General features: G+C 50.7%; 1 protein-coding gene and 2 long non-coding RNA genes across 8 annotated transcripts in view; 1 reads left to right on the top strand and 2 right to left on the bottom strand.

Annotated features, from left to right (window-relative positions):
• Nucleotides 1-27,705, top strand: part of RUNX1 (RUNX family transcription factor 1) — a 246,861-nt gene that overhangs the window by 196,472 nt on the left and 22,684 nt on the right. For 3 of the 4 annotated variants that reach the window (XM_028492633.2, XM_007127982.4, XM_055086400.1), the window contains one exon: nt 7,155-7,346. The exons of the other annotated variant lie outside the window; for it this stretch is intronic. In XM_028492633.2, the coding sequence (XP_028348434.1) occupies nt 7,155-7,346 (192 nt within the window). The remainder of the gene's footprint in view (nt 1-7,154; nt 7,347-27,705) is intronic. 4 annotated transcript variants of the gene reach the window in all.
• On the bottom strand, nt 53-13,693 carry LOC114486679 (uncharacterized). Its single transcript, XR_003680784.2, has 3 exons — nt 13,628-13,693; nt 4,875-5,866; nt 53-611 (listed from the first exon to the last, which is right to left on the bottom strand). It is a non-coding gene; the product is annotated as an uncharacterized lncRNA (long non-coding RNA).
• LOC114486678 (uncharacterized) lies at nt 13,862-26,225 on the bottom strand. Of its 3 annotated transcripts, none has more exons than XR_003680782.2 (4): nt 24,973-26,225; nt 21,918-22,085; nt 20,711-20,936; nt 13,862-20,471 (listed from the first exon to the last, which is right to left on the bottom strand). It is a non-coding gene; the product is annotated as an uncharacterized lncRNA (long non-coding RNA). The 3 variants fall into 3 exon arrangements; XR_003680783.2 differs by having other exon boundaries at nt 20,715-20,936; XR_008618002.1 differs by having other exon boundaries at nt 13,862-20,467; nt 20,715-20,936.

Genomic DNA, 27,705 nt, shown 5'->3' with positions numbered 1-27,705 from the left:
ATAGGCTCCGGACGCGCAGGCTCAGCGGCCATGGCTCACGGGCCCAGCCGCTCCGCGGCATGTGGGATCTTCCCGGACCGGGGCACGAACCCGCGTCCCCTGCATCGGCAGGCGGACTCTCAGCCACTGCGCCACCAGGGCAGCCTGAGTATCATTATTTTCTAACCAATAAGAGATGCAGGAAAATGAGACCCTGGATTAAGAATCAGCAGAGTGGTTTTCTTCCCAGCTGCAGCCCTTGACAACCTGCTAGCAGGTTTTAAGGTGAGTTTAATGGCCCACTCCGTCTGGATGCAGCCTTTGGGCCATCATGGGGAAGGGGCAAAAACAGAATGGGATGTCTCAGCCAGTGGGTACCAGGAAAGGCTCAGCGGAGGCTTGAGGGGAGAGAGGGAAGGATCTGGGAAAACTGATGTCCAAGGTCACTAGTAACTGTTCAGGGGGCCACGGATGAAAGAGCAGGAGGCAAAAGGAGAGTGAATTCTCAGGGTACCTTGTACAAAGCTGCCAGCCACCAGCACATCCAAGGATAGGGCAGGCCAGGGAGAATCCCGGGTTCAGGACAGAGCTCTGAAGACCAGTCTAATGGCTCCCAAAGGCCAGGTATTTGCCTAAAAAAAATGAAAGAGAACTCTGAAAGTCCTATTGTCACATGAAGTTGTTCAAGAAAGCCCCTGCTTAGAGTCGTCTGACAGGAACCAGTTGAGTAGAATCGCTGCCGTTGTAATTGCCGTGAATGCTTTTAGAGCCCCTCACAGTAATCCGTCTTAGTCCTTTAATTCCAGGCTTGCAGATAAGGAGGCTGAAGAGACTTGCTCTTGTCCGCAGGAAAGTTGGGTGGAAAAGCAGATTTACGATGGAGAGTTATTAACATCCAGACTGGCAGTCCCATTTCCCTGGTGCTATGCTGTTTCTCTCGGGGAGAGAAGGATTATAGCATCTGCATTAGCACCCCCATCCTTGTGGGGGCTCAGAGGTCCCAGCCGCTGCGTTTCTGGGATGGACTAATAGCGTCCAAGTAACCCTTTTCTGCTGTTTCCCAAAGTCTCTCCTTAGACGGCAGGGCGGAAGTTGCTTCCTGCGTGAGAATGCCGGGTTCCCCTCGCAGACCCACCTGATTATTGCAACAGCGACTCAGGGAGTCATCTCAGGGACGGTGGGAGAGAGACCGTCACAACCCACCTCTCTGCGGGCAGAGTTTTGGCATTTTCAGCCGCTCTGTACAGCACACTGAAGAATTGAAAAACTTTTTTTAAAGGCCACAAAATAGTTATCACCAAAACAAGGCCATCCCTCAGCGTCCGTGGGCACTTAGTCTAAACACAGTTCTGGTATATTTGGTGTTTTAATTTCCAAGCCCGGCAGATGAGAAGCATGTTGGAAGTATGTGCACCACAGGGAGGAATCGCTGGCGCTCACACCCACGCTCCCGGGGGGGTGCCTGGACCAGCAGCCTCAGCATCACCGGGACCTTATTCTGAACTCACTGGCCCCACCCCAGCCCTGCCAGGACGTCCGGGTGAGTCGGATGCCCTCGCAGACGTGTGAGACCCAGCTCTCTGCCAGGGGTCACCCCACGACTCTGGCTCTCTTCTGCTCTAAGGACGAGCCGGGAACAGAAGTGGGGCTGTAAAGGCAGAGTGTGCAGATCATGCAGGCGCCTGGGGTCCCTGTGACGGACAACCACGGGACGCTGTGCGCCTCTCCTCTCTGTTACGTGGGAGTCGTGGAAGTGGGTATTTCGAGGTGCGCGGAGCATGAGGTGGTGGGGGAAGGTTGAGGGAGTGGGTGTGTTTTCAGACCTGCCCTCTTTCTCTAGTTGGCTGTGCGAGACTGGGAAAATGACATAACTTCTCTGAACTTCACTCCCACGTATGGGTTAAAAAATGAGGCTAATTTCTCCAGCCCTTCTTCAGTTCGGAAGGACTCCAACCTTGCGCTGTTCTCTAAGCTTAACGATATGGGAGGAGATGGAGGTGGGGAACGTTAGGCTACCTGTGTACATATAACGTTGGATGATATATAAACATGTATTATAATATGTATTCTAATATAGTTACATATATCAGTATATATTTTATATCACATTATATATTGTGTATAGAAGGTGTATACAATTATATGTATAAATCTATGTAGATATCATCTATACACAATATATAATATGAGACCGTATTTCCCGACATTTAATTAGCCAGCAGATGGATAGGTTTGCAGTTAGGAAGGTTTTTTTTTAAAAATAAATTTATTTATTTTAAATTTATTTTTGGCTGTGTTGGGTCTTCGTGGCAGCGTGCAGGCTTTTCTCTAGTTGCGGCGAGTGGGGGCTACTCTTCATTGCGGCGCGCGGGCTTCTCATTGCGGTGGTTTCTCTTGTTGCGGCGCATGGGCTCTAGGCGCGCGGGCTTAAGTAGTTGTGGCACGTGGGCTCAGTAGTTGTGGCTCTCGGGCTCTAGAGCACAGGTTCAGTAGCTGTGGCGCACGGGCTTAGTTGCTCCGCGGCATGTGGGATCTTCCCGGACCCAGGGCTCGAACCCGTGTCCCCTGCATTGGCAGGCAGATTCTTAACCACTGTGCCACCAGGGAAGTCCTAGGAAGGTTTATTTCACCACCTGCAAGGTACTTTGAGGAAGGACCACATCCATGTTCAGTACCAGTGCTTTAAAGTCCTAATGACTTTGATGACCCCGGAACACTCTAACCCTGGGTAGAGTGTTAAACCAGGAAAAATGAGCTGTTCTCTACACGCGTTGCTTTCTTTTCCCTAGTCATAAAGAATAGCAAATTAAAGAAAGAAATATCAACGTTCTTCCATCCGGATATATGTCGTTAGTATCAGATTAATTGGCAAACATCTTTTGAAAAACATATATCCTTTTAGAAGAATCACAGTGAGATAGATGCATGGAAGGAAGGAGATAGAGATCTATATTCACACTCATATAGACAGATATGTTTTTGGTCTCATCATTTTGCATCAATTTTGCTCAACTGCTCGTCATGACAATGCTTTGAGTATATGCCTTTTCTAATTTTTCTGCTGAGAATCTATCAAGAAAACTAGTAAACTCATATCAGAAACATGGACTAGCATTCTGATTGTCAGGAAATGATTCTCTCTACCCAGAACTTGCCAAGAAAAGGTAACAACTCAGCCTTATCTGTTTTCTTTCTTAGAAAATCATATACAGATAGTCCCTGACTTAGGATGGTCCTACTTACAATTTTTCGACTTTATGATGGTGTGAAAGCGACACATATTCAGTAGATGCTTGTGTGATCAGCCATGCCATCTCAAGGATCAACAGCTGATACACTTAACCATTCTGTGCTCAGACGACAATTCTGTTTTTCACTTTCAGTACAGTATTCAATAAATGACTCGAGATGGTCAACACTTGATTACAAAACGGGCTCTGTGTTAGATGATTTTGCCCAACTGTAGGCTAATGTAAGTGTGCTGAGAACGTTTAAGGTAGGCTAGGCTAAGCTAATTTGTTCGGTGGGTTAAGTATTTTAAATGCATTTTCAGCCTATCTTATTTTCAACTGAGGATGGATTTATTGGGACATTACCCAACTGTAATTCAAGGATGATCTGTATTGTATTTCAGTTACTTACAGCCACAGATCAACAATGGTTTTTGGAAAAAGGCACTTCATTTGTCAGTGAAATACGCATACCTACTCAGCCTAGTTTTTATAGCAGAAAACTGAAAGCTGGTCTCATTATCCATCACAAATATCCTAACATTTAGGGATACCCGTTGGACACCCGTTCCAGAAGACGCCAGGATGTATGTCTTTGGAGTGAAGAAGTAAAATTTAGCAGATGGGATTAGTTTGTTTTTATTCTTTTTTTGTTCTTTTGGCTTTGTATAGTTTTGCATATATATAAAATTCTAATCAAGTACTTTTTTGAAAATGTGAAAATAGTCATAGAGAAACATAGTTTAGGATCTCTTGCAACTCTGCTAAAGATCCAGTAAGATGTCCCAGTATGAAATCTTGAGGTAGCCACTATTTTCAGGACCACCACGTAGACATACACAGCTGACTTCCAATGAGTTCAAAAAGCCAGGCTGCCAACATGCACGTGTTTGAGGCTTCGTTGCGTAATTCTACCACCAGGGTTGAATTCCCTATTGCCCTCTGAAGCCCAGGAGTCAGTAAGAAAGAAGAAAAGTGAATTTGATAGTGGACATTTTCCACACTCCTGTATTTAAAATTCAGGGGGCAAACTGACATTTTAGTTGCACACAGATACAGGAAACTGGAGACATAAAGCATTCATTTCCCCCAGCTTGAAAGTTTATATCAGAAGCTTCTATGTTTCACGCAAAATATTGCTCTTTGGCACACGAAATCTGATGGTTTCAGAAAAGAAGAATTAGGTCTTCCTTTGATCTAGCTTCTAAATACGTCACAACCACACCTTTAATATGATAATGCTTTTTATTTCCCCCGTGCCTTGGTGTTACAGTTCTCTAGCACTAGTAGTGAGGAAGGGGCTCAGGGTTCCTTGGGAGGGTAGTAACGCTCTTACTTACTCTGTGGATCACGCATGGGGAGGGTGTGAGATGAACTCGCATCCCCTCCTCCAGCATTAAACTCCGCCCTGCAACTCTCAGGGCTTAAGAAATAGCTTAGAGTGAAGAATTGTTTTCTCTGAGAGCTATGCCCGAACATTCCTACTAAAGCAGACAGTCATCAGTTAATCTCTGTAAATGACTACGATTCTGGCAGGTGTCAGCTGGTGCAGAAATTGCTCACATGTTGAAAACTTTCTTTTATTTTTTTTTAAGCATAGGGCAATGAGAGGGGTCTCATAAAAAAAGTAATCTCACGTTGTTCCTGGCCGCGGTAGTGGCTTACCTGAAATGACTTATTCCTGGTTGGTTTCTTGGTGGCACGTGGTGGCACCCAAGATTGGTGCCTGAGGCAGACACAATTGAAAGCCTCTCTTCAAAGGCTGGCCAGAGACTCCAAAACGCCGAATGCCATGTGTTCAGAATGATCTGGTACACATCATTCACCTGGATCACCCACTGTCCTTGCCATGATGTTCCTCAAAAATGCCAGTGGGTGCCCAAGGAATGTGAAGTTTTGAAATGGGTACAAAACTTGCTAGAAGCCTCTGCACCGTAACTTTGCCAACCGGCATTCTTTCTGAGGAGGCAGAACTTTCCAGAATCATTTGTCCTGCCTTCTTCCCTGCTTGACTCCTAACACCAGGTCATGGTAGGCATTTAAAGGGCTGAATTATTATGCCTGGGATGGCTTTTGAGTTGGCATTGTTTGCTCTTCTACAAGAAAACTTCAGATTTTTCAGTCTGACCATCAGGAAGCCGAGAATGTATCACAAAGATAAGAGGAAGGAGGAGTCAAGGGAAGCGCCATCCAGAGACCACAGATGACTCCATGGTGGACTGAAATAGAATGTTCTAGAAAAAGATGTTTTCATACTTCTGAGGGAAAGGGATGACAGGGGTTGTTCCGGGCCCTGGCCCCATGGCCTTTCGCCCACAAGGCCGGTCGGTGCTTAAAATACTCAGCGGGTAAGAAGCCTCTCACATGTGTGCTGGACCCACGTGACTCAGGCTGCCTGTGTTCAGACCGAGTACTGTGGGCTGTGGGACTGAATCAGAGTCCAGATTTGCCTTGGTGACACATGAAAAGAGGGAGCATTGCATTTGAACTACACAAATATTATGCTTAAGTATTTTTCCTCATCTCGGAGCCAAACAGGTCTTGTTCATGATAAAATCATTGCAATATAGTGCGTCCTTTTTCTGGTCTGGAATTTGAGACAGTGTCAGCTGTGCCATGGGGCCTGGCAGCAGGAAGAAACGGCAAACCACGGAGATCTGGAACCATAATACAAGTTATAAAATTTAATTTTATAATCGTAGCCAGCGGGAGCTGGGCTAAAATATACGTCTCCACCCCGACTCCCACACCGGGCTGGGGGGAGTGGAACCGAGGGATCCTCCTCCTCTCTGAGGACTGGGTCGGGTGTGCAAAAGGGCACTTGAGTGTGGCAGCAAGGAGGCTGCTTCTCCAATCTTGGTTTGGGGCCACTTGACAATCCGGCGAGGGTTTCGTGAAATTGGTCAATGACTCTTTCTTCGAACCATCCTGGTTCAAAGTAAGGAGGAGCAGGAGGGCAGCCTCTCTGAAAGAGGAGTGAACCCGCCGAGCCCCCTGTGGCTACATCGGTACCCGGGGGCCTCAGCTCTGCTTGACAAGCCTGAGTCTCTGGTGTGAAGACATTTTGATGAAGGATTAAGGCCCAACCCCCCTGGCCCTTCTTGAGTGAATGGCCTCTGCCCGCTGCGTCCTGGTGACAGTGATTTGGACCAGGAGCGAGGCAAGCACGCTTGCTGTCTCTACAGATGCTGAGGGGCCCAACTCCCCACCCTGGATCCCTGAGCCCCCTGGGGAAGCTCGGCCAACCTGCTGGAGGCTCCCCCTGGACTCCAGTGGGCCCGGCCTGCTGGGAGTCTTGGACTGGACAAGGCCGAAGCTGGGGAAGTCGGCTTCAGGGAGGAAAGGAGGCTCATGCAAAGCTTGCTAGCAGAGGAGAGGGGCCACCCGTGCCCTGCACTTAACAGGAAATCTGACCTCCCAGGGCTGTGGGCTTGCAGCCACACCTCGCTTCCTGTTAGAAGGGGCGCGCCTCCAAGCTCCAGGGCCCACATTGCTGCCTCTGCAACCTGCCCGGGGTTGGGTGTGCAGCTGGGGCAGCTGTTCCGACGCCACTGGCAGGGCTCCTTTCCTGGCCAAGTGCCAACAGCGAATGCCCCTTCTCTCCGTGCCGCCATCACCACTGCCACCAAGCCCCGCGTGCCCGCCGCGTCCCGCCCAGTGGAGATGGGCACAGAGGGTCGGGGTGGGTGCCGGGGCCCGGTCTGGGGGGAGCGCCCAGCGGCCAGTGTGACAGAAGGGGCCCCCGTCTGCTGTGAGGACAGCGACCCCGAATCCCCCCCACCACCACCCCTGGAGCAGCTAAATGTGCAGATCTCCAGCAGATCCACGCTGCGGGTGACGGGAGAGGGAGGGGAAAGACGAGAAGAGCCCGAGCTTTAGCAAATCCACGGTACCTTTTCTGATCTCTTGCCTCCCTCTCCCCTCCCCACCCCCTCCCCGCAATAGGACATCGTCAGAAACTAGATGATCAGACCAAGGCCGGGAGCTTGTCCTTTTCCGAGCGGCTCAGTGAACTGGAGCAGCTGCGGCGCACGGCCATGCGGGTCAGCCCTCACCATCCGGCCCCTACACCCAACCCTCGGGCCTCCTTGAGCCACTCCACTGCCTTTAACCCTCAGCCTCAGAGTCAGATGCAGGGTAAGTACCCGGACGGGCGGAGCCCGCTTCCCGCCTCACCCCTGGGCAGAACCCACCCAGGCCAAGTGTGGCTCCTCCTCCACACTCAGAAAGGGCTGGTCCCCGGACCAGCAGCCTGGCAGCTTGCTAACAGCAGAGTCTCCGGCCCGCCCAGACCCCCTGAGTCTGATCGGCATGGTAACAAGCCCCCAGATTGAAAGGCCCCGCTACAGAGGGTATAGAGAGGATATGGACAGATACGTTTCACTGTGTAGATCAGATCTCGAATTTTTTAGGCGTTAGCTTTGGCTAGGTTATTTTCTTACCTCCTTGGCTTGAAGACAGACAGACAGACACACACACACACACACACACACACACACACACATCAGACCAGGTGAAGGTCAGGATGTTTCAAGTTCTTACTGATTACTTGAGGGGTTTGTATTTAATATACATTCTTTTGCAAATGTAAAGAAATAGGAGTGTCTGGACGCCATCCCATCAAGGGTATTCGTTGCAATTCATAAATCTGCAATCAATAAAGAAGGCGGGTTATCCCCCCCCTCCCACCGTGGGGTTAGCTGGCAATTGCAAAAACACTGTAAAATACAATAATTGCATAAAACCCACTGTGCCAAATTAGATAATACACAGAGTTCATTTACACTGTAGAAAGCACTGACGTCAATGATTATTTGCTCTGTGATACCATGTCACATTTCCGAAAGGCAGTCGTTTTCTCGGTGCTGTGCAGGACACAGCTGTGTATGATAGGGTCACAGTAAGATTCCTTTCTCAAAGGGTCAGGCTTGTTTAACTCAAAGGAAGAGATAAGCAACACATCTGGGGGAAAGGGCCGGTGGCCAGCCAGGGGAGTGCTCCTTGCCCTTCTGGGACAGCAGAAATTAGCTTTCCCGGGTGTTTTCTCTGTTTGAGTTGTATTGTGAGATGTGCAGGCATCCTAAGCCCTTTAAGGTTTCCAGGCCCGTAGCTTTCTTTTGGGGTTAGCACATGTGGGGCTCTTAAAGGCACGCCCACCCTCTTCCTCAGAGCCCGATGGCCCATGCCATTCACTCTCACAGTCATGATTCTGGGAGAAGTTATTTTTATTTGCGGGGGAAATTCCCAGAGAACTCCTCCCATAAGATACTATGCAGACAGCTGTTAAGTGGCCTCTCTGTAGAGCAGCCCTTTTGTGGACAACAGAAACCTCAGCTTGATTTTGGGAGGAAGCCTCTCATCTACAGTTTCATCTCAGGTGTATTTAAGAAGAGGTCCGGGCTTCCCTGGTGGCGCAGGGGTTGAGAGTCCGCCTGCCGATGCAGGGGACACGGGTTCGTGCCCCGGTCCGGGAGGATCCCGCGTGCCGCGGAGCGGCTGGGCCCGTGAGCCGTGGCCGCTGAGCCTGCTCGTCCGTCCGGAGCCTGTGCTCCGCGACGGGAGAGGCCGCAGCAGTGAGACGCCCGCGTACCGCAAAAAAAAAAAAAGAAAAAAAAAAAAAAAGAAGAGGTCCCATGAAACCATTGGTTTCCTGGTGCTTAATCATTGCATACTTATTCAAAATATGCATATTGATTTTTTTTTAATTCCAAAATGCAAGTGTGTATGAGAAATTAGATGAAATGGCACATTAAGTGAGAAAGATGGGCTTGAGGGGAAAATGCCACTTTTCTTCTAAATAGAATAAAATTCTCCAGGGGATGGCTGGATCTTGTGTTTAGGGCCATTTACATTCATTTATGTCATCTTCAGGGTTTCATTTGTAACATCTAAGAGGAGACTTCTGTTCTCTTATTCTCTCATGACATAACTGACCATTTCTACTACTAGGTCGATAAAGGGATTTGCCTTTTTCTACTGCTACTGGAACTAAAAATAGTAAGCATTTTGAAAGGCAATGGAAAATTCAACCACATGGGGGCAAGTGGAAATCGTCACCACGAGTTCGGCTTCGTTTCGGTTTGGGGGAAGAGTGAATCGGATCTGATTTCCCTCCTGGTCAGATACACTCTCTTCACCAAAAAGAAAACGGCAGGGCGGGGTGTGGAATTCTCGTGCTCAGCAGCCAGCATCTCTCAGGCGGAGGCACTGCCATGGACGGGCATTCCTCAGCTCTTTGGAATACTGTACGCTTAGCAGAGTATCAGGTTTAACCCCGTTTCTTGTTCCTTTTAAAAACTTTTTACTTCTGCAACATCTAAGTAATAATAACTTGCTTTTTAGAGTGCCCTGGAGGCTTAGTTGCTACTCGAGAGAACGTGTTAACTACATCGCTGACGTTCTTTCCTTCCAAAATATGATTTGCCGTTCAGGGTGTCACTTATAAAATTGTAGGAACAGCTTTAAAAAAATAAGTATCTGGGAGATTTTCATGTAAGTCTACTCTTCCTTATTCTTTCTTTCTTTTTTCCATAAGAAAATGCTTTTTTACCTTCGTCCTGTTTTGAGTAGACCCTTGGGAGTTTTTTCTCCCTGATGTTAGAAAGTTAACAAGGATAACAGTAAAGTCTCTTTCAGCCAGAACCTTCATTTTGTTCTTGATGGACAGGAAAATGGTTATTTTCCCAGCTTAGCTAAGCTAGAGCTTCTGTATTATATTTAAGAAGATGCTTTATATAAAAATTCAGCATGTGTTTATGGCTCGCCTTGAAAGGGCAGCGGTCGTTGGAAGAAAAACATCCCAAAAGTAGAGTAGTTTTACAGCAGCGCCGTACCAACGTGTGGATGTTTTCAGCCCGGCGGAATTGTCGACAGTTACGGGCTCGGAGAGATCATGAGTTGATAGGCTGATACACCCTGTCTTGCTAGGACTTCATCAGAGGGTCACGCCTGGCCCTTTAACTCCTTCAGTACGAAATCACAGATCTAGAGTAAAGCCTCTGTTTATCTAGAATGAGATGTGCTTGAGAATCACTCAGAATAGACATCTCGAATGATCTGAAGCAGGGTGCAGGTGGAAAAGGGGGCCAGGTTGCCATGCCACCAGACCACTGTTTATTTGTTGAGGTTTCAGCTATAAAAGGGCTGAGGTTAATTTCAACTTCCTACTTTACCAGGTCTTTAAAATTGAACAGAAAGCCATTTTGTCGTGGCTACACGTTTAAGTAAGTCAGGACATCATCATGAACTTCTACAGCCGAGTTTTAGAATTCTTTTACAGTCACGGGAGAGAAAACTGATACATGTCCTTTGCAAAGATGGACCGGGGCAGAATCTAGACCAACAGGGCACTGCTGCCGATTCGGCCATACCTACCCCTTAGAGATGGCTTCAGGCAACCCGAGCAAGTCATTCTAAGAATTTGACTCCTGATTTACCAAAAATGATGAACCATATTTAAGCTACATAACTCCCTCCTTTCTGGGAAAATGGAGACGGGGTGAAATCTACTGATGCAGAAAACTGTCAAAACCAGAGAAACTAAGAGGCCAAGTTTTGTTCTTGTGCGTGTTGCCGTCAACATCGAGACACGAGGTTTAACTCTTTAATTGGAACAGTTATGACATATTCTGAAACAAGTCAGACCTTTTGTATACATTGTGTTATACCTACAATCCTGTGGTGCGGTTCACAGACAGAGAAACTGAACCTCAGAGGTTAACAACTGCCCAGATCTCCAAGGTTGGAAGTGAAGGACTTGGACTCAAACGCAGACCTTTCTGGCTCCAAAGCCAGTCCTGGGGGGTGGCAGTTTCTCCCCGGCTCTCACTCTTGGATCAAGGATCAATTAGACACAGGGCTGACCAGTGTCAAGTAAAATCCCAATCACCAAAGGGGAGACAGGAGCAGTGCCGGGCTGGTCACTCACTCGGCAGGCCTGTAAAGACTGTGTTCTATTATCATTAGGTGTTGATAGTAATAACTTTAGGGCTGGACTCTGTGGTGGGCATCTGAATAAATTCCCTCCTTTGGAGATGTGTACATTTGTTTTTAAAGATGGGGAGAAAAGAAAACTGAACTCAGAATAATGACTCTCTAAGCATGAGTGAAGCAAGGATGCGTGGGCAGCGAGAGAGCTTCCCAGACACTCTGTTTACTTTATTGGGGTAACTGCCTGGCCTTCTTGCGTGAAAGAGTCTCGCTTGTGGGGTCCATTGGGACCGAGGCCTTCTTAACCTCCAAACTCCGGCAACATCTGATCAGCCTGCAGGAGTGTGGGTGCCTTGCTCTAAGACTGCTGTATGTCCGGAGGGGCCTTGACCTCTTAAATCACCTCCTGAATTTTAGTATTCCAAATGATTTTGTTTTGCTAGTGAGTTACCCTACAAGTTAAAGGTACTTTGGATACACCATTTTCTGGTGCCTGTTGTCTGTGTAGCTTTTTGAGATACTGAATATCAGTTGTACCCGGTTACTCATGTCAATCTTTATCAGCTGGATTGACGAAAGAAAACAAAAAAAGAACCTTTTCACTTTTCTGTAGGAGGAGAGATAAACGCCCTTTCCAGCCTCAGGGGTAAAATATCAAAATGCACAACGTCTCTTCCCTTCCCTTTCCTCTTTCTCTGTCTCTCTCTCTCTGCTTCCTCTCTCTTCTAGCAATTCTGGAAGTTCAAAAACAAAGTGGGTGGGAGGTCAGGGGCGGGAGCTGTTGGAACACCTTGGAGGTAGAGGCTACCGTCAGTCAAACACCGGACATTCTTCTGCGTAAATCTACAAATGGTCATGGTTACACAAAGCCAAATATTCAGGGTGCTAGAAATCAGCTTACAAGACATGCTGTGAACATGAAAAGGGAGTGATCTAAAAATAACTCTTATCTAGGTATAGTAGAGTTTGAGAGCCTTTCAAGGTCTACGACTTACAGAAATCTTACACGGAAAACAAGCCTGAATCGGGTGTTCCCATGAATCAATAAAAATAAATAAATGTAAGAAGGAAGGGGGGGGCAGGGAAGAGAGGGAGAACGGTGGAATGAACTCAAAATGAAGAGCTTTCGCGTGGGGTGCAAGCGGGTTGGTGGGCGCTGCAGCCGCATCCCCCTTCCTCCTCACCGGCAGGCAGAGAGGTTACAAGTTATTAGAACCGGAGGAACTGAGAACTCAGTTACTGTTCTCCATCTTCTGGGCTGATGCCACATAAACAAAGTTTAAGGAAAGCTTGAAAAGCTCCTGCTAATCAATGGCATCGTAGACATTTAAAAAATGGGGAGGAAGGATGGGGAGAAAGCTAAGTCTTCATTTTCTTCCTTGAAAAAAGGCCCTTGGGCCTTGGCCTCCTAGTCGGCCTGTGGCCTTTGTCGAGTCTGATGTGGCTGCAGCGTGTCAGCTGCCCTTGCTTCCCACCCGCTGCCTGGAGTGACTGACCGAGAGGTGCTCAGTTGGCGACCAGCCTTACGTTTCCTCCTCGCTCTATTTATGGACGGCACGGTCACCAACACAGAACTCCCTAGAACGGCGCTGCTCCGACGCCTGTGATGTATTTACAAGCACCTCTCAGCTAAGTACTTAATAAACCAGCCCTTCAAAGGAGCCGCCAACCTGGTGAGCTGTCAGCACCCTAGTAATCATAAACCACATTTTAGTGGGACCGCGTTTTCAGACCAAGTGTTTTCATGGATGTCGTTCAAGGTGATCAGACCATGCTTTCCGGAGCATGTTGTTCATGCCTGTGGACATCTTTCCTAATTAGAGGAATGAAGGGTTCATTTTAGGGCTGGATCCTAATGATAAAATATTCCTTCCGTGGATCTGACACCTTCTGAAATGTTCCCTTGTTCTTGCGATCTATGGGCCAGCACCCACTCAGTTATTATTATCAACACCTGATGATGACAGGCACACACACACACACACACACACACACACACACACACTCGCACACACACTCACAAATGCACAAAGGTTTTGTTCAGAAAAGAATAAGTTTTTAACAAAGCTGTGGTTGGAGCCCTTATTTGTTACCAGTGGTACAAGAGCAGGAAGGTTAAGCTGAAAATCTCTTGTCCAAGAAAGATAGCAGAGTCTGGTGGCTGAGAATGAGGGCTCAACAGGCAGACCACCTCGGCCCAAAACTGGCCTCCACCACGTATTACAGCAGGACTTTTGGCCAGTTACTTAACCTCTTAAAGCCTCAGTTTCCCTATCTGCAGAATGGGAGTAACAGTTATACTTGGAGATGCTAGAACCACTGTGAAGGGTGAAGCAGTGGGCATGGGAGCCAGCCCACGGGTACCACCTAGTCGCTGGGGGCTGTTTTGATCAGCAGCACCAAACCATGTCTGTTAGTTTCCTGTGACTCTGCTGTAACAAATTGCCACAAACTTGGGGGCTTAAAACAATAGAAATTTATTCTCTTACAGTTCTGGAGGCCGGGATCCAAAAGCAAGGTGCCATACTCCCTTTGAAGTTCCCAGGGAAGGATCCTTTCTTTCTCTTGCAACCTCTGGTGGCTCCTAGCGTCCCTTGGCTTGTGGCTGCATCACTCCAATCTTGGCCTCCGTCTTCACATGGCCTCTTTCTCTGTGTCACCTACCCCTCTGTCTCTAAAGACACTTGTGATTGGAATCAGGCGCCCCCTAGATAACCCAGATGATCTCATCTTGAGATCCTTCACTTAATTACATCCGCCAAGACCCTTCTTCCAAATCAGGTCACATTCACAGTTCCGTGGGTCAGAACATGGACATACATACCTTTGCAGGGCCACCATTCTACCTATTACACCAAGGTGGAATGGATACCGGGCACCAGGTGAGTCCAGAGATCACTTTCCCTTGTCCACTCCCCCAGAACAGATATGATGGGCAGGTAACTGTGAACTCAGTGTCTTGTGCCACGCATACTCAAGCACATCTTCCAGCTACTCTCACTTCCGGCCATCATTTACTGGAACTCAGTATCGTGGTACTTTTATTTTCCAGCCACGAGAACGTATGGGTTTTTTTTCACATGAGATCAGATATTTCTTAACATTTTCTAGACACCTATGCTGATGGAATCAGAGGTCCCAGCAGTGATAGAGAAAAGGGATTCTCCCCTGTGTCATGGGAGCCATGAAAAGCAGGAGGCCTGGGTGCCTCTTGCCCTGGCCCCCAAAAGCTCATGACATCACGGCTGGGAGTAAGCACAGGGACAGAAGACGACACGGGGACCACAGCCAGCCAGTTGGGAGGGACTCAAGAATGTGATGGCCTGGAGCTCAGCGTATCACTGTTGTTTTGAACAAGCTGCCTTGTTAAAAATGGCTTTATTGCGAGGCACTGTTGACCAGAAACCCATTGCGAAAGGCTGGTGATTCACTTTGCACATCTCATAATCCCACATTTACAGATCACCCGAAGATAGCCCTTCACATTTGGATATTTAAAAACAAAACTTTGACTGCGGCCGTGAAGTGGTATCAAAGTTTACCGAAAGTTTGCACCAAGAGAGGGGCAAACAATATACGCTGATAAGGGGGAGAAAAAGGCTCTGGTGAGAAAACGACCCGTTGTGTTTTCTTGTCAGTTGTGGTTCTCCAAACGGCGCTGGTTTTCCTCACTTGCATTATTTTTCCTCCCATCATGGAACAGAAATGCAGGCCCACTGTAATTCAGTTATTTTAGTGCTCTTTAAAATTCAACACGTATGATTTAAATAATGCTGATGAACCGTAATTACGGCTATCTTCCCTTATTTCCCTCTGACCCTTGGAGCACTGCAGCCTGACTTTTAGGGGGAAAATGAAGAGGCAGGGGAATTATCAACTGTTCAGAGCCACCTCGGTGTATATTTGTATTATATTTTCACATTTTACTTGCAAAGCTTTAGCCCTACATGAGCTTTCCTTTTTTTTTAACATCTTTATTGGAGTATAATTGCTTTACAGTGGTGTGTTAGTTTCTGCTGTATAACAAAGTGAATCAGCTATACATATACATATATCCCCATATCCCCTCCCTCTTGCGTCTCCCTCCCACCTTCCCTCTCCCACCCCTCTAGGTGGTCACAGAGCGCCGAGCTGATCTCCCTGTGCCATGCGGCTGCTTCCCACTAGCTATCCACCGTACGTTTGGTAGTGTATATATGTCCATGCCACTCTCTCACTTCGTCCCAGCTTAGCCTTCCCCCTCCCTGTGTCCTCAAGTCCATTCTCTACGGAGCCCTACATGAGCTTTCTTATTATTGAACAATTGCTTTCAGAGCCCTGGAACAGCTCAATTGTTATGGAGATTAAAGATCCGGATTGCAAAACTCCTGTAAATAAAATCTTCACTGAGAAACCCAGTTTCCTAGCATAGACTTTTCTTCCATAATCTCCTTCTGGCAGAACATTTGATGTTTTCATACTAGAGATTCAGTTACCAGCCACAGTAAATACAACAAAATAATAATAATTTTTTTTAAAAAAAAAAAACAGTATAGAACGCACCCTAAAAACAAACATTGGCCAATCATGTTTATCTTCTGTTTCTTTGGGCACTCCTGACAATTGATAGAGGGGAGAAAAAAAGGAATGTACCACTTCTTATCCAGTTGATTTTTGATTATCAAGCTATGGAAAGTCTTCAGATTGAGTGTTAGCTAATTCAGGCTCTCCCAAGTGGCATGGAATATAACATTTATTGTTTAAAAGAAATGAGCATGTTTCAGTGGAAAACAGAACCATGGCACCAAGCCCCCGAATGAGCCATGGGCAGGAGAGAGAATCATTGGGCAGGAAAGATAGTGCTTTCCTCCAGACTCAGGCTCAAGGGCCCACCGTGATTTCACACCCCCTAAGGGTCGGGTCTGGGGATAAGAACATTCCAAATATCATTTCAAGATTGTCAAAACATCCTCCAATCGCAGTCAGTAGCTAGAGTTAACTGTCCCTTTTGTAAAGTTGATTCTCCTTCTTAAGATGGGACCCCCTGCTTTCCCACCTGGAGGAAGTGTGAACAAGAGGGCGGAGGAGGGAGTGGGGGACACTGATCTGTGCATCTCAGGTCACTTAACAGCTCGGGAAGCCTGAGCATTAAAGCACTCGCCACCGCGGACTGAAATAGGGCTTATTTCTGCACACCAATGGTCCTTCCACCCAGTGTCACTGGATCTGAGCCTCCAGAGGTCGATGTTACCAAGTCTGGCTAACAAGATCTGGGTCCTTCTGGGAGCATGAAGGAGGATGCGCTATGGTCCTTCTGCCTTGGCGTCTGGGTGTGACCACCCAGGTGTCGTAAGAGCAGAGCGTCCCTAGGGAAGGCGTGTGAGGAAGGTCTCTGAGGGGCCCAGGCGAGTCAGCACTACTCTGGGTGCCAGCAGCTCACCCATCTGGGGCCGTGAAGTGTCCCAGATCCGTAACTTGCTGGTTCCTGCTGCAGAAGAAGTCCTCTTTGCCCTACAGCTTTACGTGCTCAGCCTGATCATCCCAAGGCCAGATCAAGACGAGAGAGCTTATGCTGTGCACCTTGGGAAGGGCTACACACATACACTTGCTTGGGAGGTTTCAAAAGAATATCTCGGGGTGAAAAGGGAGGAAGAAGTAATCCGACTAGTGATTGCGCTTCCTGCAGTTGTAGGTCATACGAGGAAGAGGACGTGATTGTTTTATTACGTCTCGTGGGGTTATCTCAGTGTTGCGGCCACTCGTGCACGCTCCTTTAGTGCATCTCTCTGTCCATACGAGACGGCAAATTATATAAGGATAAAGTTATTAAAATATCTGTAAAAGTCAGCACAAGCTCAAGGGCTCGACTTGGCATTCCTGCCCATTAAGTAGTTTATTTGGATTGTCCCTCTCAGGGTCTGTTCATCTTCATCCGTACTTCTTTGTAACTTGCCTGCTGTGTGGAACAACCGTCGTTGCCTGAGTTTTAAGCCGTGCTTCGGTTGGCCATCCAGCGGGGCTGGGGTCTTTGGGATGAATGCAGAAGCTTTTGAAACCTGCAGATCTTTCCCCCGCCCCACCCCAGGTTTGAATCTGCAGCGTATGTCTGTGATCGGGTCTATACCTCGGTGGTTATTGGAGCCGGGCCCACCGCAGAATGACGAGGACGTTGCCTGGTTCTCACGTTTACTAAAGGCAGTAACACAATAATTATGGCTCACATTTCTGGAATGACTGATGATATCGTTGGTTCCTTTAATCCCCACCACTAGCCACCCACGAGGTGCGCGGCATGGTCCTGAGGGTCTGCCCGCTGCGCTCACTCAGGTGCTGGCAGGCACGTGAGTCCCAGGCCCTCACCCATCAGGAAAGTCATTAACAAGGTGGCCCTAACGCTAATAGGCTGTAATTCCGCGGCTCTCAGGGATGAGCGCCTAGCGTTCTCAGGAAGCCAGTAGAGATGTCCCAGAGCCTCCCACTCTGCCCCCGGATTACGAGGCCCCCCCCCCTTTCTTTTTTTGGTAATATTTTTGCCGTGGGATCGGGCTTTCTGAGCCACCATATGTTGCTAAATGGGAGAAGCCATGGCCCAGACGTGGCTCTTGTTTAATACGATTTTCCACAAATTACTACAAGGCATGACTTTAAAATTGAATTAGTGCACAATTACGGATGGCCAGTTCAGGTGGAAGGGAGAGGAAATCTTGTTATTCTTATTCCAGAATCTCTTCCCGATTTCCTCATTTGATACTTTCACGCCTTGGGGGAGGGCCGTGGGCGGAGACGCCTTGGAGAGTCTGTAAGGAATTTCTCTTATTTTTCAAACTTTCTCCCTGGTCGTTCACGGGAGCGCTCCGTGGGCTGCAGAAGTCAAAGCGGAATGCCAGTTCTTCTGTCCATCCGTCCCATCAGTCGGGATGGAGCTGTTCCTCCCACCTTATCATCAGGAGGGAATCAGAAAAGACATGGGAACCCCCAGAATGCAGTACATGAGGAAAGCAGAATCTGGACCCACAGAGTAACGCTGAGATCTACGTGGATATTAACGGGAATCCCAGTCCCTGCCTGGCCACTTCCCAATTAGGTGACCTTGCAAGAATTACTTTAGTCCTCTGCACCGCTGGTCCCCGTCTGTGAAACAGGCACGGTAGTGATGGTACCCAGCCCACGGGAGACTTGCGAGGACGAAACAAGTTCATATGCACAAAGCGCCGGATGCCTGGCGTGCGGTGTTTACCCCATTGCCTCACGAACTCATCACAGGGATTGAGGTATCCTTCTGTCCGGTATTTACGCAGAGCCCGGTACACTTTAAACACTCGGTAAGTGGTCAGTGTTATGCTTTTTACTATTATTGCTATTATTGTGCTCTCGTTGGTGGCGTTGGTGCCTCACCAGGGAGTCGCACCTCCGTCCTCTCCTATGAGCCACACAGCTGCTCTGTGATAATGACCTTCCGTGTCCCCTTACTTCCAGGAGCGATGCCAGCCCTGGGGCAGACAAGGGCAGGATGGTCTTAGTGTCCTCTTTGTCCAAGTTCCGTTTCCTTGGGTAAATTAACAGGAGAGCACATACCCACTTCTCCACAGGGTCAAATGCAAATGGAAAACCCTTATAGTTGAAAGGGACCTTAAATGTCTTTCTAGAAGCCCTTTATTTCATTCATGAGGCGCTGAGGCCCAGGGAGCATCAGTGATTGGCCCACTTGGAGGAGGACCTGAACTCCCAAGTCCTGGGGCTCCTGGTCCAGTGCCCGTCCTACTGGCCTGCTGTCTCTCTGCCTGGGCGGGGGGGCGGGGGCACAGAACGTGGGCTCTGCTGTCAGTACCGAGGGCGCATTAGGACGTTTACTCCTGCTCTGCCTTTCCCTGTCTTTCTCGACGAGATGGTGGATCCCCATGGTTCGATTTGGTATCACGTGCTTGTGTCTCCATCCTTTCAATGTTGAATTTCATACTGAAGCGGTAGGGATTTTTTTTTTAAAGGCAAGGGTAGAACACCTGCCTCAAGGCCACCCTCTGTCCTTCTCAGCCCCGCCAAGCGTCCCCAGCCCCACTCCGCATTTCACCCTCCTGTGTGATCTGAGGTAACTGCCTCTCGGTGCTGGTCCGGCCCCGGGCCCAGGCCTTGAAAGCCTGCTTGCAGCCCAGGCCGTGGGGCAGGAGCAGGCCAGCAAACAGGTGTGCGGTGAGACGGGCCAGGGCCGCAGCTGCGGGAGCGAGGCGCGGGCTGTCGGGGCCCGGCGCTGAGTGACAGTCCCCCTCGTCCCAGGTCAGGATGCTGCCCAGTCCATGCCATTCACTCCCTGAACGGTGCAGGGCAGTGAGAGCCAGGGCGCCCGGCCAGACCCCAGCATCCCTGCGGTGGCCACGCCCTTGCTGGTGAACTCAGGGTCAAGGGCACGAATGCCCGGGCCAGAGCCACCCAGGACTGTGGCGGGAATCCCACGAGCGGAGACCAGATGCCTTTCTCCCTGAGGCCCTGCACTGACTAGCAGCGCGGACCTGTCATCTGCTTCTCGCCTCCCACACGGCGCTGGGCTCTCGGAGCATGCTGACCGCCTGCCCCGAGGCCTGGAGCTCCAGGTTTTGAGGATCACACGCTCCTAAGGAACAGATAAGAGGAGAAGGCCAATGACGGGCCTTTTCTTGCTCCAAGAAACTGATCCACTCAGAAACAGAGCATTCGGTGGAGCTGTACATTTTCTCCCAAGGGTGATGGTTTCCTCTGAGTTAGGCAGTTCTTAACAATGACTCTGAACTTCTGACCACTGGAGATGAGCGAATCAGAGATAGATAGACCAGAATGAGACGGCCAGCCACCTCATTAGACGGAGAAGTCGGAAGCCCAGAGAGGTTAAGTGACTTGCTGAAGGTCACACAGACGGCACCGTATTGGGGGGCTCGGCTTCCCTGTGCCAGCCCTGCCCAGCTTGAACACCTTCTTAGTGTTTGGATAGAGCAAAGCGAAGCCTCCCGAGCGGTCCCTGCAAAACAGCACTTAGGGAGAAAAAGGGGCCGTCGGAACAAGATAGGGCAAACACCAGCATGCCTCCACACACTGCTCCGCCCAGTTTCTCATCTTTATATTTTACCAAAAAAAAAAAAAAAAGTCTCAAATAACCCAAACAGGCAGGGTCTGATCTGCAGACAGTCTGCAGGCACCCGCCCAAGAAACTGCCGGTCGGCTGGTCCATCCTCCTCTGATTTATGCTGTGTGTGTTAAGCCTTAAATTGTTGAGACTCTGGCTGGCTGCAGTGGTATTACTGGAGGGTTGGTGCATGTTTTCGGCTCACAGACCTGGCTCCGGGACTGGAGGTGTTGGCCCCGAATCAAGTCCAATCTCACACCTGTCTGAGACAATGAGGGCCTTGTTAGACGCATCTCCAGCCCAGGCAGCTCACGCTGCTTGCTTTTCACATTCAGAACGGGGAGTGGGGGGGAGGTCTGGGGGCCCGGGAGAAGCCGAGGCGAACCTGGGACATGCTGGGGTCGCTGCCTCCCTTGCCCTCTCCTCCCCCCTCCCCTCCCCCCCCCCATCTTATAACTCTTTCCTTATTTTTGGCAATTAAAAAAAAACAAATAAACAATACCAACAGTGGCCCTCTTGTGAAAGAGAATTTCCTACTGCAAAACAAGGAGCTCGGCGCCTGCTGGAGAATAAATTCAGTCACCGGGCGGGTCAAGGAAGGCGCTGGGAAGCCGGGTGCCGAGGGCTAGGCGTTCGGCTCCTGCAGCCGGGGCTGACACTTGAGCTCTTCCCGCACCGGTGGGGTCTTCTCTCCCTGGTTTCCCCTTCCACTGCTGACGTGTCGGTGACTGGAGCGGAAAGCAGAAGGGGACCGCGTCTTTAGCTCTGTCCTTATCCACTGACGAAACAGCAAGCTGTTCTGTCCCAATTCAGCCCTCCTGTCCCTTGTCAACAGAGAGGACAGAGCCAGCCACCAGCACTAAGTCTGCGGACGCTTTGCAGATCCAGTTCTCCCGAGACCCTGACTCGAGGCGACCACTGGGCAGGACCTCTTCTGGGTCCAGGTTGGCACCCCTCAAGGCCAGCGGCTCTGAGAGCTCATTAGTCGGTCAAAGCCATCCTGAAATGACTTCCTTTTCGTAGGAACGCATGATGTGGAGGTCCACAGGAGAACGGCCCAGAAAGGAGTTTCCCAGAGTTATAAAATCCACCCCTTCCTGCAAGCCCTCCCAGCGGGGAGCCCATGCAGGAGCACCTCGTGATTCCTGTGGAGCTGTCCTGTCTTGGGGGCTCCGGTGGCCAACACCTCCCAGCCTCCTTCTCAGTAAGCAAGGCTCTTACCTGAGCTGGGAGGCATTTGGGCGCCAGTGGCCCCTCTGTTCGGCTTGTTCGCCGGCAAGAAACAGGCAGCCCCATCCTCCTAACCTGCAAACTACTGTGTCAGCACTAAGGCCCACTGCTGTCTCGTTACCTCAGCCTCGGAGACACAGCAGGGGAGATCTGAGACCTAGGACCTACCCGAGGGGAAGTGTGTGCCCCGGCCATTTTCTTTGCATAAATCGCTTTTAACTGGTATCTATATATGTGTCAGCCGATGTCCCCAGAGGGACCAAAGGACAACTTTTCAGGGGCAGCAGAGTAAGGCATGTAAACAGCAAAATGAGTGACAGAAAATCTGGGGATGCCTGGCTCCCCTCCAACCTGGGTTTGGACCCCGTGCAGTGGGAGGTGGCATCACTGCTGAGACCTTGGCCTTCAGGGAGGCCGGGATCGCACGGCCAGCCTCCCCTCAGGCTCCTCCTAAAACCCATCCTGTCTAAGCATGTCACCTGTGGAGGAACGTGGCGGAGGAAGCAGATGTTGCCACGTCTGATGGCCACAGGGGGCCTGGTCCAGAAGTAAAAGAGAACCTTCGCCACCGATCTCCTAGCTCCCCCTCCGGCCGAGGCCCTGCCTTCTCGGGGTCAGGAGATGTTCCTCCCTGAGCCCGCCGTGCTCTGAAATGACCGAAAGGCAAGCAGATGAGCCGAAGGGAAGCTGGGGCCCCGACGCTGTGAGCAGCTGTCTTTTTACCTGCCTTTTCTTCTGGGCTCTGAGCATCTGTGGCCAGCCCTGCCCACCTGCTTTGGTCCATGCCGGTGGCCCACCCAGAAGGCCCCTACCCCTCACCCCCTCCACCTCCCCAATCCTGCCGCATCTCCTTCAGGACATCTTCTTCCCCACCAAGAACCAAACGGACCCCCCTTCTCTACTCCTGGACCCGTCTATCGGGACCTCTCACTTTGCCTTCTCCCCTCCCCATACGTTGTCCGTTGTTACTGGATAGGGTGAAGGTTTGCTGCTTCTCCAGCCGTCATGGGCTCCCAGGAGCGAGCACCTAAGGTTTCCCTCTGTGCTGTGTGATCATCGAAACCTCAAAACCCACCAGAGGGATGCCTCTCAGACGGTCAACCCAGCACCCCACCGACCTGCCCCCTCTCCTCCCCATCTGGCATCACAGTTTTCCGAGGATGACAAGTTCTCCTAGAAGATCCAGGCAGGCAGGAGCGCTCTCTCCCACGTCTCCAGACCCCACGACCCTGGCCCGGATCTCCAGGGAAAGGCTTCAGGGGGAGTCATTGAGGAAGCATGTTCCCTGCTTTCAGGATTTGCAGGTTTTCATCGCAATCTCAAAATCTCCTGCCCCCAAATTTCCTCCCAAAGCACCAAGTCTCGGTACTTTTGCTTCTTGCTTTCGTGATTTGCCCTTTCTCCGCTTCCCAGAGCCCGGCGGGGAGCCTGGGCGGGGCGGGGGAGCCCAGCTGGGCCTACCGGGGTGACAGCACACCTACCCCTCCCTGGGGCCTTTCTCTCCACTTTTGCGACAAAGAGGAAATTGGGAAGTCTCTACGCCTCTTAATCTTCTGCCCCCGTTCGTTACCTTCTACAGCTTCCGTTAACTAGAGAGCCCCCCTTTCCCTTTTGCTGTCCCTGCCCCATCCAAGCCAAACTCTCTCCTGTCTTCCCTGCCATCATTCAGCTCCTGACACAGCTCACCCGGGCCTGTCATTCAAATGCCTGAACCTGGGCTCACGTGTTGAATTACAGATTTGAACCCCAAAGTTGGACTAGGCTGTTTGTCCACTGCTTCCTCCTAAGGCCATCCCCCCACCTCCCTGCCCTCTCCCCCGCCGTGTTCAGGTGTCCCTGTGTCGCCTCCTTCCCCAGAAGCGTCCCTAGGTTCCTCGGGGTTCCAGCACTTTTCAAATCCATCCTTCCAAGTGCACGCTTCATCTTGCCAGCCCGTCTTATCTTCCCACCTGTGCTCACAGCCTCTTGCCCTTACTGACCCACTGACCGGCCTCAGGGCCTCGGGTCCCCAAACACTGAAACCTTTCCCTGCCGCCACCGTGACGGCTTCACTGTGTGCCTAACAGGACTACAGAAGTCCAGTTAATCCCCTTCCCCCAGACCCCTTCTCGTGGTCACATGATAGTTTTCAGCTGGTGGACAAAGGACCACGCCGACCCATCTGTGTTGGCCCCGCTGGGCTCCATCTGAAAAAAGTGCTGGAATGTGGACCTGCAGCAGGAAAGCCATTTGCCACCCTCCTTTATCAATCTCCCTTCCACTTTTGTCTCCTCTCCCTTGGCCCCTCAGTTCCAATAGAGGGGAAGGTACTTTGGACGTGCTGTTGAGGCTGGTTTGCTGGTTTTTTCGAGGATGGCAGAAGTTCTTGTTTATTGGAAAGGTTGTTCGTTTCCAAAGATGTTACAGAGCCAAGCAACTAGCTATAGGATGATTTCTCGCTGCCTTTTTTCGGGGTGGTACACAATACCAAAAAATAAACCAATGGGAGAGAGTCAGTGAACACAAAGGGAGATGTTATAATAGGCTCTTGTTGGTACTTGCATTTTCTTGTTGAAAAACACAGTAAAGACCCTGAGGTGCTGAGGTGTGGACAGAAGCCTGATGTTATCGGGCCCCTAGAAATCCTGCCTGGCCTGGAGTCCAGTGGCAGGCAGGATCGAGAACTCCAAAAGACGGAGGCAACTGGCCTCGCTCAGTACAAACGGTGCTTTTAGTCTGTCGTAAACAGCCTGTGCCCCAGGGCTCAAATCCTTCAAAAGTTTGCCTAGGTAATTGCGTTTCATTGCCGTCTGGCATGTGCTCGTCTGTCTAATCTGGACGTTCAGACAGCCAGGCCAAAGCTTGCGAGACTGCAGGAGAACGAGCCCGTGAATTTAATCCACTTGAAAGACAGACTAATACAACTGCGCCTAACTCATTATTTTAAGCGATGCGAGCAGAAGAGGGTATGGCACTTTCCATAAAAGGGTTTAAAATCAGCACGTTGGTTGCAGCACTTGGCAGTTGAAGGCTATTAGAAGAAAAGGCAGAAGCAGGGTGACAGTGTGACCCTGCCTCCCGCCTCTTGCGACCCCCCGGAAAACCCAGCCGTGGGGTGGGGGGCGGGGGAATGGTCCTCTCCCTCCCTCCCTAATTTTGAGTTGCATTATTCATGAATTCACAGCAACAGATATCAACTTTTATTTGAGATTTGGGGTTGTTTGGGCTCAGTTTCAGGATGGAAAGGAGACGTAAATGGAGTAGGGGCCTCCCAGCCAGCCCCACAAAGCTCAGAATCCCAGGTCTGTTAGCAGGAAAAAGTACCCCTCCCCAGCCTCCAAACGGCAGTGTACCTGGAGATTACTTCTGTGTGTGTGCGCGCATGCGTGTGTCTGTGTCTGTGTGTCTGTGTTTTGTTTTGTTTTGAAGCTTAGACCAGTTCCTTCGTTTGGTCAGTATACGGTAACTAGGTTCGAGGGGGAAATGGCTTCAATCATCATACAGTAAAAGCAGCACTCTACAAGCAACCAGGTCTGTCCGTGCCCTGTCACTAACCTGCCGTGGGGAACGAGAGGGAGTCATCTCACCTCGCCACACTTCAGCTTTCTCCAACGTGGGGCTGGCTCGAAGAGTCTCCAAGGTTGCTTCCTGCTCTGTCACTCCATGAGATGTTGGAATGAAACCTTAGGAAGGCTGACAGCGATTTGCATTGTTATCTGGTTACGTGTGACTCATGCGCGGGTAGCTCGCGAGAGGCAAGCGCTAGCCTGTCCCTTCCCAGGTGGCAAAGCCGACGGTCAGCTCAGGAGCGATCTTGTCAGTCGTTTACACCTGCGGCTCACCCGGGGCTCGGCATGCCAGCTCTGAGACTGGGTGCCAGGCCGCGAGACTGTGAGAAAGCAGCCGTCCCAATCCCTGGCACGGGGACAGAGTCCTGGCCGCAGCATGACGGCAGGGTTCCCAGAAGGGCTCCAGAAGGTGCCCGCCACACCCCTTATCTCTTAACACCCCTCAGTTTCACTTGTACTCGGCCCAGGGCACGTGCTGCATTAAATTTCTCTGAGTCTGGAGGCACCTCTGGAAGTCACAGCGTCCGGCTTTGTCATCTTGGTTTGACACTGGGGTTGTACGTGCCTACCCTGGGCTGGGGTTCCCTAAGGCACCGCTGGCATCTGTGGCCGGATCATCCCCTGCTGTTGGGGGGCCATCCTGTGCACTGGGTGATGTTTAATAGCACCCCACCCCTGGCCTCCACCCACGCGATGCCAGTCGCATCCCCTTACCCCAGTGGCAACAAGCAAAAACATCTCCAGACGTTGTCCAGGGTCCCCTGAAGGAGAAACCGCCCTTGTTGAGACCCATCTGGGAGATTCACGAGGGTTCAGTCGGTCCACACAGGAATGTCAGTGTCGGCCACAAATGGCAGCCCCTTCCTTGGGCCTCTATCCTCATCAGCAAATCAGTGCTGACTCTTTGCCTTCTGCAGGCCGCTAGGATCCCTGTTCTCCGGGGTCGTCCCTATTGCTGAGCAAGAGTTTCTAATTGTCTGCTGTCTCAAACTCAGTTTTTAATTTTAAAAAAGTCTTCATTTTAGTCCAAGTCACTAAAAACCTACTGCTTCTCTGAGAAAGCCTTCCTTGACCTTGTAAATCAAAGCGGTTCTCTGGAGGGAGGTTTCCCACTGCTGGGCTCACAGTATCATCTTTCTCAGGGTGACCTCATCTATTAAAGTATGAAGGTTGTATTTGAAATGCCATTTACTTTCTCTGAGTCAGTACATGAAGCTGTGGATCTTTAGATCATCAGAGGTCTGCTTATTACCAAGAGAGGGTGTGTGTGTGTGTGTGTGTGTGTGTGTGTGTGTGTGTGTGTGTGAAAATCGCGGTCTGTGTTGGAGTTTAAAAGAATTCCGGCAGATTTCCATTTGCCTTTCTGAATCAGAGTTTGGGGTGATGCTCCCCTCTGAGTGTAGATTGCCCCCAGATGAATCTGACTCGATTCGTTTGCGTTCTTTGTTCAGAGCACCAGGGATGAGCTTATGAACGTACACGCTGCTCTTGTCTTCAAAGGCCTCCTGGATGCCGCAAAACCCCACCTCAGCAACCTGTGCTATTAATCTGTCGCCGTCCCAATTAGTTCACGTCAAGGTCAGTTCTTCGGGGTGTGCGAAATGGCTGCAGACTTCGGTGAGCCAATTCCTCTTGTGCGGATCTCGCAGGGAGGTGGCGGGGCGGGGGGGGAGACCGCAGGAGGGGCAGGAGGCACAGGGGAAGCCGATAGGGATCCCCCCAGCTCGCAAGCCAGAGACACCCAGTTATCCTGGCACAGGAACCCGCCACCGAGCGACCAGGCAGCTCGGCCTCTTCCAGCTGCTCCGACAGCAAACGTCCAAGTAGTTACCGATTTTCAAGAAACAGAGAAGCGTAACGGAGCCATTCCTTGGGGGCTTTTTCTGTATGGCGAAGCCTTGCGTTTAAGACGTATAGCAAACACTACTCCGAAAAGATGTTTACCAAAAGCGAACCAGAGCTGGCGGCGCTGTAGGGTGTCACATTCTAGGAATGAAGCGGGACACTGGGCTCCGGACTGCCGGTCCCGCCGTCTCCCAACCGCAAAGATGGGGGTCCGCGAATCGCAGCGTCTTCTGTCTCCAGCGTCAGGGGTAAGGGCCCTCCTTATGTGAAGAGACCAGGCTGTCTCGGTGTGCCATTACCTCAGGCACAGCAGAGTGGGAGGAGAAAAGGGTCGGGGCCAGCCGGGATGGCAGCGCCCTTTCCGAGGGAGAAATCCATTGCTCTACGTCCAGAGACCTTCCCGGGGCGTCGTGGACGTGCAGCGTGGGAGGTGAAGGGACAGCCAGGAACCAGGCAGTGCTGGCTGCCCCTCGAGGCAGGTGCGGTGTGTTCATGCCCCCCGAGGAAGGGTGCTAGAGGGCTGCGGACGGGGGACGCCCCCGGGGGTCTGGGAATCCCGGGAGCCCGGGCCTGACGTGTGGCAAAGGAAAACCAGGAGCGTGTGGGTCGGGAAGGGGAAGCTGGGGCGGGTCGGCGGGGACAGGTGGGGAGGACAGGAGAACCAGAGGCAGCCGCTGCCTCGGCCGGCGAGCACGTGTCAGTGGGGTAGCGCTCCAGCTTGGGCGTCACTGCACTTCCCTTGGCAGAACGTCCTTCACGCTGGGTGTGGATGGAAGCTCTCAGAGAGCGAGCGGTTGCCACTCAACCTGACTCCCAGCCCCGAAGGTGAAGAACCGCGCCTCCTCGGTGTCCGTGCGGCGGCTGGCGGGCGCCT

This window comes from Physeter macrocephalus, chromosome 8 (assembly GCF_002837175.3).
Source record: "Physeter macrocephalus isolate SW-GA chromosome 8, ASM283717v5, whole genome shotgun sequence".
Classification (NCBI taxonomy): Eukaryota; Metazoa; Chordata; class Mammalia; order Artiodactyla; family Physeteridae; genus Physeter; species Physeter macrocephalus.
The sequence above is the reverse complement of the archived record's forward strand: the minus strand, read 5'-3'. Positions and strand labels throughout refer to the sequence as shown.